The sequence below is a fragment of the Athene noctua genome, chromosome 1, assembly GCF_965140245.1.
Source record: "Athene noctua chromosome 1, bAthNoc1.hap1.1, whole genome shotgun sequence".
Taxonomy (NCBI): domain Eukaryota; kingdom Metazoa; phylum Chordata; class Aves; order Strigiformes; family Strigidae; genus Athene; species Athene noctua.
The window spans coordinates 147,266,648-147,280,475 of NC_134037.1; the positions used below are offsets into that span (position 1 = coordinate 147,266,648).

At 35.3% G+C, this 13,828-nt stretch overlaps 1 protein-coding gene across 7 annotated transcripts in view; it reads right to left on the reverse strand.

Moving 5' to 3' along the window:
• DCAF6 (DDB1 and CUL4 associated factor 6) overlaps nt 1-13,828 on the reverse strand; it is a 91,683-nt gene that overhangs the window by 52,054 nt on the left and 25,801 nt on the right. For all 7 annotated transcript variants that reach the window (XM_074900055.1, XM_074900070.1, XM_074900079.1 and 4 more), the window contains exons 4-7: nt 10,655-10,840; nt 5,648-5,761; nt 3,993-4,128; nt 1,866-2,080 (exon numbers count right to left, since the gene is read on the reverse strand). In XM_074900055.1, the coding sequence (XP_074756156.1) occupies nt 1,866-2,080; nt 3,993-4,128; nt 5,648-5,761; nt 10,655-10,840 (651 nt within the window). The remainder of the gene's footprint in view (nt 1-1,865; nt 2,081-3,992; nt 4,129-5,647; nt 5,762-10,654; nt 10,841-13,828) is intronic.

Sequence of the window (13,828 nt, forward strand, 5' to 3'; positions counted from 1 at the left end):
GTTTGAAACTGAGTGTATTGATTGGATATTTATGGCTTAAAAATAGTAAATAGTTGTGCTGACAATTTTAAATTCCATGCAAAACCCCTGTGGTGAAAGCATATTAAAGTGGTAATTTTCAGGAGTCAGCAGATTCAGGAAGAATCCTTCTATTCTACATATTTTAAAGCCAGGATGAAATAAAAATATCATTTCAGTGAAATCATCCAGCAAGAAGAGACTACAGGATATATTCTGTGCCTACAAAGAAAAGAATACATAGGAACTGTTATTAACAAGTGGTCACAATCTTTTTTCTCTATAGTAACTGGTCAGTCAATTCTCCACCAAATTACTTAACATCAGATTAACATTACACAGAAGAATGGGAAAAGTGCAGAACCATTTGTTCATCACGATTTTTCTGGGTTCCTCTTTGCTTTCTCCTGCCTCAGTGAGGTAACAGTGTAACTCAGCTGGACATTTTTCCTTAGTCCTGTGTATCTAACACCCCCTTATGATCAACAGTGTTTGTACTAGTAATAGCAGCCTATGGCCTGGTAAATATAGCATGGTCATTGCTAGTAACAGGCCACAGGCTTAATTTGAAGCTAACACCACAAGCCTCACCTTCTCAGGCTTTATCTGGCTTCACTTGCTTGGAGCTTTCTTTTAACTCATTTAGCTGCAACAGCAGTTGTCTAATGACCAGGTGATTATCACATAATTTGCTTTAGTTTTGCTTAATTTGCACTGATGCGTGGTTAACTATTTCGATATATACAGGAATGCCCACTAGGTAAACTGCAAGAAAGAACTATATGTGACCGCAGGATACTGATGGGCTGACAGCAGATATCCTGCAGGTGTGGACACAGGGGGATACCAGAGACACCTTCTCATGGCTGGCTGTTAACTGTACTATAAAGGTTGGACCCAAGCAACAACTGTTGTAGGGGTAACAACAAGAACAACAAACAAGCATTTAAAAGCATATACACGCCATATTGGCAGACAAATAAAGTAAACACATCATGTAAAATGTGTTTAAAAAGTATGAAAATAGCCCTCAAGCAGACTCTTCAAAAAAAAGGAGGAGGAAAATATCATGTTTCTGCCACCACAGAGGAGGAAGAAATCTCCATCATTATCATCACACTCATTCTCCCAGTGAAGACAGCAGGATGGTGACAACTCACTGTAAACTCCTTTGAGGCCCCTGTGTCAGACTAAAGGTAATGACCTCAGGATACAGAGGAACTTATGAAAGGGTGACCATAATGCCAGGACAAAAAAAAAAAGAACAAAAAGAGTGGATGGTTGTGGGACTGCAGGGGAAGGGGGAAGAGATGTATATAACTTTACTGTAGTTAAAGAGATTTGGTTTTGAACCGATACTAAACAACTGCTTGTGTTTTAGTTATCACTATTGAAATTGTTAATACTGCTCAGTAGCAGTGGCTCACCTCCTTGATCTAAACATCTTGTATCCCCTCATCTCTGTCACTAAATGACCACTTTTAACAAAGAGTATTTATACTTGATTTCAAGGAATATGCTTTTGGTGGCATGGAAAATAACAGAGAATACACCTCTGTTACAAGAGTGACCTGCCACCCTTGCTGATCTTATAACCCAAGGTTCACGTAGATGCCTTCTCATCTTTAGGAGTGGAAAAACAGGCAAGAAAGAAAACCAGAGGCAGAATACTGTAAATATATAAATATATTGTAAATATGCAAATTTTGTAACACTCTACTTGTCACATCTCAATCTATGAACAGCAACATTGATTTAAGATTAATTTCAAGGGAAATACAACTGATATAAGTGTGCCATAAGAAAAAAAATAGAAAACATGAAAACAGGTCATCTTAATCACTTGCCTCTTCCCGTCTCTCTTCAGCAGAAGGAACTTTAAGTTCTCGTGCTGTGTCATCCTTGGGATCGAACAAGTATATGTAATCTGAAGAGTAGCTAACAAGGATCTCTTGACCATCTTCACTATAACACAGAGACGTTACTCTGCAGGATTTGTTATTGAGATGAGGAGGAACAAAACGTGCCACCATTCCAACAGTGCCCCTACCAGCATAATTCCCTATATTAAAAAAAAAAAAAAAAAAGGGGGGGGGGGGGGGGGGGGGGGAGAAAGAAATTACACATTTACTATTGCAAATTTTCAAAAGCTTCAATATACTTATTTAACATCCAACAAAAGATAAAAGCTAAATATCCTGCAGCTTTTGCATTAAATTGGATCTGAATAGTGACATATCAGATCTTACTAGTATTTTATGTTTTGTTTACAAACACTATGTACATTTTTTTAAAAAATGAAAACACACACACAAATATAATTCATGTATCACATACCTGTCACATGATGGTGTGTGGATGCTACCTGTTAAACGTAGTACAAATGGAAATTTTGGAACCTAAGAACATTTACACAATAATAATGGAATCTGTCCCTACACACGAATTAGAAAGAAATTCATTATATGAAACTTTGAAAGTTTAGGACACGTATCTCCTCTTTTCTACCCAAAATATTTTTGAAGAGTACTACGTTTTTTTTCTTTGAGACATAACGATGTCACTTTGAAACTATAGAACTATACAATACATTGCAGTTACAACTCACCTCCATTCCACACACTAAAACATTCTTAAATTCTGCTCACCAATTTGTAATTCTAGATAAAAGTTACCTATAAGAAGATGTAACACTGAGAAAAAGAGACTGTTCCAAAAACTCATAATTTGCCATGTAACTGTTTCCCGCATGGCATATCTGTTGTGGCTTAGTATGTGCAACAGTCTGTCCTTGACCACAGATAAGTTCAGAGTTTATCATCTCACACTACATAAGGACTGAAACAGAAAGTTTTAAATGAAAATCAAGTTTGATCACTAGTCATAGAATACCTCACCCCTTAAAAACAAATTAAAAAACCCCTCACAAAACTCCACCCCACCCCACCCCCATCTAAACAACAGAACACTACACCAATATATCTAGAAAAATTACTCTTCAAGATTTTGGTTTTTCTCTCCTTTACTGTATAGGCCTGCATACCCGAATTAATCTTATTCCTGTATTGTTACAAGAGCAGGTACATAGTGCCTTTTAATCAGCCCCCCAGAATCTGTTCCTCAGGCAGTTCTCAGAATTTTGATGACCACTGTGACGAAAGGGAGAGATCTTACAATAACATTAGACTGATAAAGAGGGGTATTTTTATGTTTACTTAGTGATCTTTACTGTTTCCTTCCTCCTCCATCACAGTCATCAACAGGAAAATACTGCAAGAAATGACAGATTTTGTGACACTGCTTACTTGCATGAATGTGTATGACAGCTAGTTCATACTAGTTCATATGTGTCCAAACATACACTGGTCATACATTACAAGAAAGAGATGCATAAGAACTATATAATGGACTTATGCATGTCACCTGAAATTTTTTAATAATATTTTTAAGTAAGCACCTGAAGCATGATAGCTTTCACCTGAAGGATTTGTAGTTTTTCAGTGGAAATTATGTAAGATATAGCAACAACTACTGCAAAGGTAAGCATATTGAATGACATCATAGAATTCATAAGATCCCTTCCTGTAAGAAGCAACACATTCCAGCATGGCAGAGTACAAGAAGATAAGAACTTAACTAAAATTCAGGTGGACCACTGCAGGCTGCAGTCACTAGTTTTTTTGAATCTTGGAATCACATGTTTCAAAATAAAAGACATTACAAAATGTCTTTTTCTGCATTCAGTATATAATGTATTCCAAGATGGATGAAGATATTGTTTACTTACTTGAAGATTTTTGTATTAGCAAATATTAGAGTGAAATCACTACTATCACAAAGCATAGTTCTCAGAGAAGAAAGCTATACTTCGTTCAGTATCACCCTTCAGTCATTCACCATATAATTTGAAAAAAATAACCTGAAATTGGATCTGCAAATGGTTAGAAAAGCTTACGGTAAGGTATGGTTCCTACCTGTTGCTCTCGTACCAAGCATCCGCCGATCATATATTCTTACTGAGCTATCAGAACAACCCACAGCAAGATAGTATGGGATTGGTGGACAGATAGCAACGGAAGTGGCAGCACGCCGACAATTTATTAAAATATCCTGGAACAAACAAAAACACAACATTCAAATAATAGCTCTGAACATCTGAAGTATAATTCTGTTTTTTATTTCAGGACACAGGGCCATGAGCCAAGGAGGTTTTGAGAAAACTAGGTCTGGCCCTGTGAAGATAGACTGTAAATATGTCAAACAGAAAAGCCACTGCAGAGAAGGAAAACCATCAGACAGAAATACAGCACAAGATCAACTAAAAAGGAAAAACAAACCAACCAAAACAAACCACAAACAAACATTTAAGAATAAGTAAGTGTAACAACTACAGATTTATAAACTAGCTTGCACCTTGGATTTTCCTATGGAAACATAGATAACTGTTAAGTCAGAAGATCACTAAATGTGCAGACGCAGTCTAAATTAGTTTAAAGGATTAGAACAGAATTAATTAATTTAAAGGATTAGATTAGAATTTCATCTATGGGCAGATAAACAGATAGAGGAAAAGAAAGAAAAACCCCTAGAACTGGTAAATATGCACTAAGCAGAATAAAATTAATTGGGAGTAGCAGACATACTTTAGTGTCAGTTTTTCTCTAATTCAATATTAGAAATGTTTCTGAAATCCAAACAAAGTGGACACCACCAGTACCTTACCTTCTTGGGACTAATAACAGTGATAATTTGATCTAGTATAATTCATTACCAGATCTTTTCTTATGAAGGGACAAAGGACGCTCTAGAACATAAGGCTGCAGGTGATTTTCAAGGCTTATTTTTTGCCTCCAACTCCGCACTCTGTCGTAACTAATGTAAATCAGATTTCAACATAGAATCTTTTCTACCATATCTGAAGCCTCACACCACAGCTCAAACTAAAGTGTCAAAAAAGGTATTAAAAGAGAACGAAAGAGAGAACGAAAGAGAGAACGAAAGAGAGAACGAAAGAGAGAACGAAAGAGAGAACGAAAGAGAGAACGAAAGAGAGAACGAAAGAGAGAACGAAAGAGAGAACGAAAGAGAGAACGAAAGAGAGAACGAAAGAGAGAACGAAAGAGAGAACGAAAGAGAGAACGAAAGAGAGAACGAAAGAGAGAACGAAAGAGAGAACGAAAGAGAGAACGAAAGAGAGAACGAAAGAGAGAACGAAAGAGAGAACGAAAGAGAGAACGAAAGAGAGAACGAAAGAGAGAACGAAAGAGAGAACGAAAGAGAGAACGAAAGAGAGAACGAAAGAGAGAACGAAAGAGAGAACGAAAGAGAGAACGAAAGAGAGAACGAAAGAGAGAACGAAAGAGAGAACGAAAGAGAGAACGAAAGAGAGAACGAAAGAGAGAACGAAAGAGAGAACGAAAGAGAGAACGAAAGAGAGAACGAAAGAGAGAACGAAAGAGAGAGAGAGAACTCCCCAAACTTTTTTTGATTCTTGGGAAACATGTTGTCATCTCCACCAACGACCCTGAAATCTATTATTTCTAAAAGCCTTACCAGAATTCATATCCTATGTTTGTATGATGTACAGCTCTACATTTAGGTCATCTTTAGTAAAAGATTTCACTCTTACATCTTTACAATCTTCCTTTGTGCAACTTGTTTTGATTCGAGTATCAAACCATCTTACAGTGCCATCTTCACCACAAGAGAGGAAAGTATAGGGATCATTTGGTACTGTCATAATCTGCTCAAAAAAAGAGAAAAGTATTAATGCTTCCAGAAATACCTTTAACTTCAAAATAAAAGCATCACCAATTTGAGCAGCAGTAAAGACCGAAGCAATTACAACTCAAGTCAAGCTTTCCATTGAAATAAAGAGGAAAAACTACTGATGTTCATTTTCAAGAAAAAGTTTGAACTACTGAAGTTAAAACAAAATGCGAAATGCCACATAAGATTAAATATTTATAGGTCAAAGCTTACAGTTATCTCTATTATCTTTTAATAAGCAACATACATTTACTGCAACCAGTTTTCAGACAAGTAATCAATTTGCTGCAACAATTCAACAAAAGCTCAGTTATTTTCTATCAAGTAACAGAAGACAATAACAAATAAAAGCCTCATAAGTCAGAACGACATGAAAATACTACGTGGGTTTTATTCCCACTGGGCCATTCCTTTATATTCAAATTAAGTCCCCTGAAGCAGTTATGGATTAAAGGCTATTACTAACCTACCCCTTCGCTGCATTTTTTAAAAAATTTTTCATTAAAAATACTGTAAAAATACAGAGTACTGTACTGTGCCATTTTCCTGATCTCAGTCCTACTCTAACTAGGGAGGACTCAGTTGGAGTGTCACATGTATGGCTTCACTCAAGAAGGCCTTCTTAAAACAAATTCAAAAGGCAAGCAACCATGTTAAAGCTGAATTCCACAGGTCAATGAATGCACATGAAACATCATCCTTTTACAGGCTATCCCTTAAACACAAAACTGAGAATGTTGTAGATACTAGCAGTATTTTTCTTTTCCTACACTACTGCTATTATCAGTAACTTCATAGAAATTTATAAAGCTACAAAAATCACTAACAGCATAATATGCTAACTTAACACAGAGCAAATGAGTGATTCTCTAACACTTTTTATGTGATGTTTTATTTTCTGCACCCTCTGCCCCCCTAACTCTTAATGAAAATAACCTATGGATATCTGTAAATATCTCTACCTAAAGTGGGATTACAAAGGTAATCTCTGCAGGATTCAGCATTTCTTCTTGTAATGCTCAGTATGTTAACTCAGACAATGTGTGCTGTGCCAAGTCTTACTGCTGACAAACAAGTACAACAGACAGAATAAAGCCAAGGTTTTAATAACAATGGAACAATAAACTTCTGAGCTATGACAATTATTCTTCAATATGCTAGTGTATTATATTGAAGTGTTTTTTCACTACACATTCACTCAAATTAATTTTATTAGTGTAGTTATAAAAGCCAGCAATTGTTCTTTGATCCACTAAATCCTTCCAGCATTTTTGCTGTATTTTGATGCAGAGCTTGCAATGAAAACATTCGCTTTGTTCCAAGAACATTGCTGAACGTGGTATAACACAGCAAGCTCTTATTTCTAGTCACTGTATTTTAGTTTTGTTCACACTGATACTATTTCACAATGTACATGTAATAGTGCAGTACATAACTCCACTTGTACATGCCAATTTTAATGCATGTGTTTAAAAACACGCTAAGTAACTTTATAAGCACTAAAACAGAGAAAATCAGAAGTGCAGATTCCAATAATTAAGAGTCATTGTTAAAGTTCAACAAGTACACATTATAAGTTTAAAAATATATAGCTATATGATTATTTTAGTGTATTGAAAATATGAAGGTAAGAGTTGTCCATAAAAGTATATTCTCTTTCTGAAATGCAGTTAACATGAAGGGCAATAAAGAAAAGCATTTGGCTGAGTAAAAATACTTGTAACGGCATTGTATAAACAACAAATTCTCCAGAAACATGTTTAAAGAACTTCTCTCTCACTCTCTGCTTATTCTATTCTCCCCCAGAATTAAAAACAATTCTCCAGCTATCTCACAGATCATAACAATCTACACAAATTTCCACATTCCTCTGTTTCAAGAAATGTCTTTGTAACATCTTGAACTACCACAAACTCCAAGTTTATAAAGCACAGTATCAACTCAAACCACATTCAAATTTAGAATTAGTATCTCAGGGGCACATTATGATAGCTTTTGTTATTTAGAGAATCTAGTGAGTCAAAGTTCTATATTTAATATGATGATGTGGTTACATACAGCTGGGCAGTAACGTCACAATATTTTGAATTATTTTCCCACTTGAGAAACCTCTCAGTGACAAAGTTGTGTTATGTCAGAAGCTGAAGCTGCATCTCAACCATTTGCTTAAAAATCCCCTGCTATTTACTCTATTATACTTTCATATGCCAAGGATCAAAAAAAAGTCTGCTGTGCCACACAATAATACATGCATTTAATGTTCAAATATCAGGTTTAAGACACATTAACAGAACTTATAGTCTTTATAAGAAGTAACTCCTGAAATGTTTTATAAACCTATATTTTCTGATGACTTCTTGAGACTAGTTCAAATTTAGGTATGTTAAACCTCAGTGAAAAACAGGCTAAGAAAAATAACTTCAAAGAGAGACACAGTTGTTAAAATAGTCAACGTCATATAGGGGTTTTGAAATCCTTTCCATTAACTGTGTTTTAAAACAGTATAAACAACTAAAATGGTATCACACTACTGCCATTTAAAACACAATAATGCCCTTGTTAACATTATTTGCTGAGTAAAAATCATCTGCAATACCACCATTTTGACTGTGCAATACAGCAGTCAGATGTCCATACTCTCCTCAGTTAATGAATTTGAAGAAATTTACTATATTCCATACAACTAGTTACTGTTCAGGGATAGTCATTCTATATGTACAATAAAACTTGTATCTTTATTTGATAGACTGTTGGGCTCTCCATATTTCTTCTAAAATATTTTTCAAACTCTTACTGTCTGTTTTGACAAGCTTAATTTGTTGTACCTATCAAATTTACATTTATCATTTGGTTTAGTGGCTTGCAATGTGCATACCATCATTACTGATGACAAACACCTTGCAAAGAGACAACTGGCATCTCCTTACTACTCCTGACCCACAAGAACAAGTGGAAGCTGTTTTCATTGAATTTTCCCATTTTGATCATTAGTTTGCGGCACCACCTGGTGTCAGTTACTTCATGTAACCAACCAAACTGCTGGTCAACCCAAGCTCAGGCAGATCAAAACTTAAGACCGCCACAGTGACTTCTCATGATGACTTTTATGCTTTCATCAACTCTTTCATTTGCAGTACCCTGAGCAGCCTAGCCCATGACCCCAAACTTCACACACCTAAACCCACTGCTCTAGTGATAGTTCTACCACTACCTTCATGTCTCAGCACAATATCCATACACATTCGCCTGTTCTCAAGCTCAGAAGTGTTCTATATAATACTCACAGCTAGCTACTCAGAAACAGAAATACCAATTGAGCCAGTAACTGGCTGCTCCTCAAGCCAGACTGCTGCCAGCCAGCAAGGGGAGGCCCTTATTTCCCCAGAAAGCCACAATGCAATGACCTGAGAGACCCTCTCCTCAACAAGGGCATTACAGCTTTAAGAAATAGCATATTGGTCTCCAGATGTTTTTATGAAAAGGCAGGCTTTATTTGAGATACAGAGAACATCCAATCAATTTACAGAATCCACAGACTAGTATACAAACTACTATATATAGTAGACTTCAGTGAGAACTGAGGCAGTTTAAGCTTCTGATTGGGGGCCATAATGACTGATGCTGTTCAAAGGAAATGGTAGTTTCTGAATGAAAACAAATCTCAAAAATAAAAGCAGACGATGCGAGCCTGGGATCCAGAATCACATTTTGCAAACCTGAAAATATAGTCTTGTATTAAACCCAAACCAAACCAAAATCACAAATCCCAGAAACAGAGCGAGTACCACAAGGTTTGCTTGTCTGCAGAGTAACTTTGTAGGTCAGTCAAGAAGTGTTTTTGCCAAAACCTTTAATGGAACATGTGTAATTACAACCGTAAGGATACTTTTATTACATGATCAAAAATTAATTCTGGCAGTACTTCAGCCACTTTCTTTTTTTCACACACACCCCTTTTTTTTAACAGATATTTTCAGTTATTTTGTTCACTTAACAGAGAGATTTAAAAGCTTGCTATGAAATCTGAACTAAATAGTTTAAAAAGCAATGGATTTGGGATTTTTTCCCCTGTGTTAACACTGTGGTACTGTTAAAAAAACCCAAATTAATAATTAAAAAACCTGGAATATTTATAGCCTAAGAAAGAAACAGCAGTATTTTTTTCTATTTTAAGCACAGTAAGTACTACAAGAAGCAAATTTTGCTGGCACTAAAATAAAGATATCAATAAATCTGATTATCTTTCTAACTTAAGTAATACTTTGCTTCTTCACTTGCCTATTTATATCAACAAAACTTCCAAGAGAGGATTGAAAACACTGACTCTAAGTTTACACATAAAGACTTAACTAGAATACAAAATAGAAAAATTACCTAAAACTACAAATATATTTTTCAGATTAAATTATTCACACATGCTGAAATAAGCATTTCTTAGAAGGATTTAAATTGTGAAAAAGTATTAAACTGCTGAAAAGTTATGGGGGGAGAGTAAAAATAAAAATGTAAAACATAGCCACTGCCTCCACCCCCCAACCTACTTCAGAAAGAAACACACAGCACAATTTAAATCAGTTTTGCTTTGCAGAGGATTCTTTCAGTGAAGGTGTATTCAGTTATTGTATTTGGAAAGAAAGTGGTCTTAATGACACTACCTTTTGGGAAGTCCTCCATTTAATTTAGACAATATATTTCTCTCAAAGCCTACTCTAAGAAAAAAAACCCAAAACTCAAAAAAGCAAGAAGGAAGGTTCTTTTGTTCTCACTGAAATAAAGCTTTCAGCAGTCTGGTTAATATCTTGGGCAACAATACAAGAAAATATGTATTCTACCCATCTTAAAATTATCATATACTTATGTAAAATACCTCATAGGTAGTTCCATAGTGGCACGTATACTGGCATTGTCTGTTGGTCTCCGCATCTTGTTCAACATTAGTGTAAAAAATGACTCCATCTCCAGAACAAGATACAATCTGTTTGTCATTGGTGCACGGTAAGAATTTTGCACTAAAAATATTGGCCCTGTGTCCTGAGCGAATGGTTGTTAAAACCTAAGGAAGAAAAAAAAAGGAAACACTATAGCAAATTAATATTTTCAAAGCAAATAAAGAATGTGAAAATAACAGACTCTGGTACTATAAAACATCAGTTATGTACAGGCTGCCAGTACCCTTCAGTTTAATACAACAGAACAAGAGAAGCTGTCTTTATACCCAATTTCTTTTAAGAACAAAGTGGTTTCACAAAAGGCATTCACTTTTATGCACTTGCACAAAGTAGTCTGCAAAATGAAAGACTGGAATGCAACTGTTGCCTTTTGTTTCTAAAATGCTAGTTCCATATCACATCAGGTTTCTCAAAGCAAAACATTAGGCCAGGGTGCGAAGTGCAGCCAGCCAGCATGTCAGTGAGGAGAGATTTAGAACTGGAATATTGTGGGTCAAGAAGAATAAGGCATTGTAATCCAAGCCAACTTTATAGACTTTAAAAATTGATGCTGTTCTTAAAATAAATTCACTTTAAAAAGCAGAACTGAAGTTTATAAGAAAGGATGCTTTGAAACCAGTCAAAAACATTTAAGATGATGATTACAGGGCAATAAACTAAGACCTGACTTAGTCCCAGTGAATGTCATTCATCTACAGTACAGCAGAGCAGCATATAATTTACTTCACTGTCATAGTTGGTTTTAAACACTTTGTGATGATTTTTTTACATTTCCTAACATACTACTTATTAGTCTATCAAAACTACAAAAATCCTCCATATGCTTTCCTGTGCACTAATAAACATTCTTACCTTATTTCTCCTATCTGCAGCATTTAAACCAAATTGCATTTTCACCCCTACTAATAGGAATAAGATACCAAATTGTTTACAGTGTGAAAATTAATTTGAAATTTCCACTCACTCAAAGAAAATATTATGCAAATGAAGTTGCTCTGTCAGTGATAGCTCATACCTAATATTTCACAAGTGCTATTTCACACCTTTTAAATAATTCACACAAAGATTAACAGTGTATCTGCATATTCTGAAAGATACACAGGGCTTTGTATTTTTTTTAAAAAAAGTAAATATCACAATGAGGAGATGTAATCATTCATTTTATTTCTATAAATCTGCCTCTTCACCTAGATTCGTTCAGATTTCTGCATTTTACTGAAAACATTAAAAACACCAGACATTCAAAAGAAATTAGGAACTCTGTATTAAAGTGGCAACTCAGAAAAAGAAGTCCATAAGGTACCCTAGTTCAGATGACAGTTAAAGATGTTAGCTGTCAATCCCACCTCTGATTTTACATTATTGCTACCATGAAATAAATATTTTTCTCCTGACAAGAAATCCTTTTTGATGGCTATTAATAAAATAGAAAAAAACGTTAAACAACTAGGGGCTTCTCTACCATCAGTCAGTTCTCTACCACTTCTTCCCTACTGCTGCATGTAAGCAGGCAGACTTTTTTCTCTTTGCTCTGCTGTAGAGTTCTTCTCTCACTAAATTACATGTATTTCTTATTTTTTCCCTTTTTCTCACAACCCTCAACCTAATGCCCTTACTCTTCATGCAGTCGATAGCTAACTTATTCTAATAAAATAATTGCAATAAAATATTCTAATATAAATATTCTAATACAGTAATAAAATACTCTCATATTTATATTCTAATATTTATGTTCTGGTATAAATATTTTAATATAAATGCTCTAATAAAATAATTGCAATAAAAAGTATTAAAGTATTACAGCATTTATTATACAGAGAAGATTTTCCATGCCCTTCTTGACTTGCACTGTACATCCTTTTCTACTCTGGTTATTATACTGCCTTAGAGTGGGGAGAGAGAGGCATAAAAAGTTGCTGGTGCCTAGGCAACAAAAAGAGATGAGAAAATGTAATACAAAACCAACCCCCAAAAGCCTATTGTTAGCTGCACAGAGTAAAACAATATCACCACCTTCCTCCATTGGGGCATTTTACTACCACATGTAACAGGCTACAAATAGTGACAGAGAAAAAGAAGGAGGGAGAACAAAGAATTTCAGATGTTGCTCAACACTGGAAGAGGCAACAAATTCAAGAACTTAAATTGCATCTCTTAAAAAAGCAGATTAAATGTTTGAGATGGGATTACTAATTTATGTAGCAATCCTGGAAGTTTGCATACAAATTCCATCCCTAACAGTAAGTACTTTTGTCCAAGAAAGTAGAATTTCTGACAGCTACTCTGTTGCCTTCTTTAAACTTGAAATGCTTAAGTTCCATATACAAATGGAAACTCTTTAAAATAAAAACCATAATGAACAAATGAGCCTTTTTAAAGTCACATTAAAAACTAAAACCACTTTTAAAAAGTGGTTTTATTCCCACTCTGGCCTACTTTTTCAAAAGACTGCTGAAACAAATGCAAGTCAAATATCAGTGGGTTACTAAGCTTTTTAGTATGCAGTTAATTTAGTGTTTCCATTCAAGATACTCAGCACAGAATCATTTACAACCCAGCTTCTTCCATAGTACTTCCTTTGAAGAGGTCAAATGTCCTTCAGAAATGAAGGAAAGCAAACCTCTCAAAACCTCATCCTAAAGTGAAAAGTAGCAATCCTGATTCTAGAATAGCTGTAAACTTTCAGCCCCACTAAGCACCCTCCAAACCCTCCCCAGCACTTTCTCATGTGAGCTGAACCCTTTTTCTCACAAAAGGCAAACTAGGCTAAAGATTCAAACTCCTGAGTGTAACTACTCGTAAGAATCCTGTCTTCACACTTGTATTAGCTGAGAGAAGTCTCAGGTTCCATTTAAAGGCTTTGAAAACTGGGTGCTTAACATGATGTAAATAAATGAATTCCCATCTTGTTGTGCCATACTTGTACTGGTTAGAGCTTTAGCTCCAGTCAAACTCTCCCCTCTCCTTGCCCCTAGTAATGTGATGCCTAAAACAAATAAAATGAGGAAGAAAAGATCCACGAGAATTCTTCTCAGCCATCCCAAAGTACAATAAAGTGCTCATCCTTTTGATTTAGACTTGCAATTCCTATT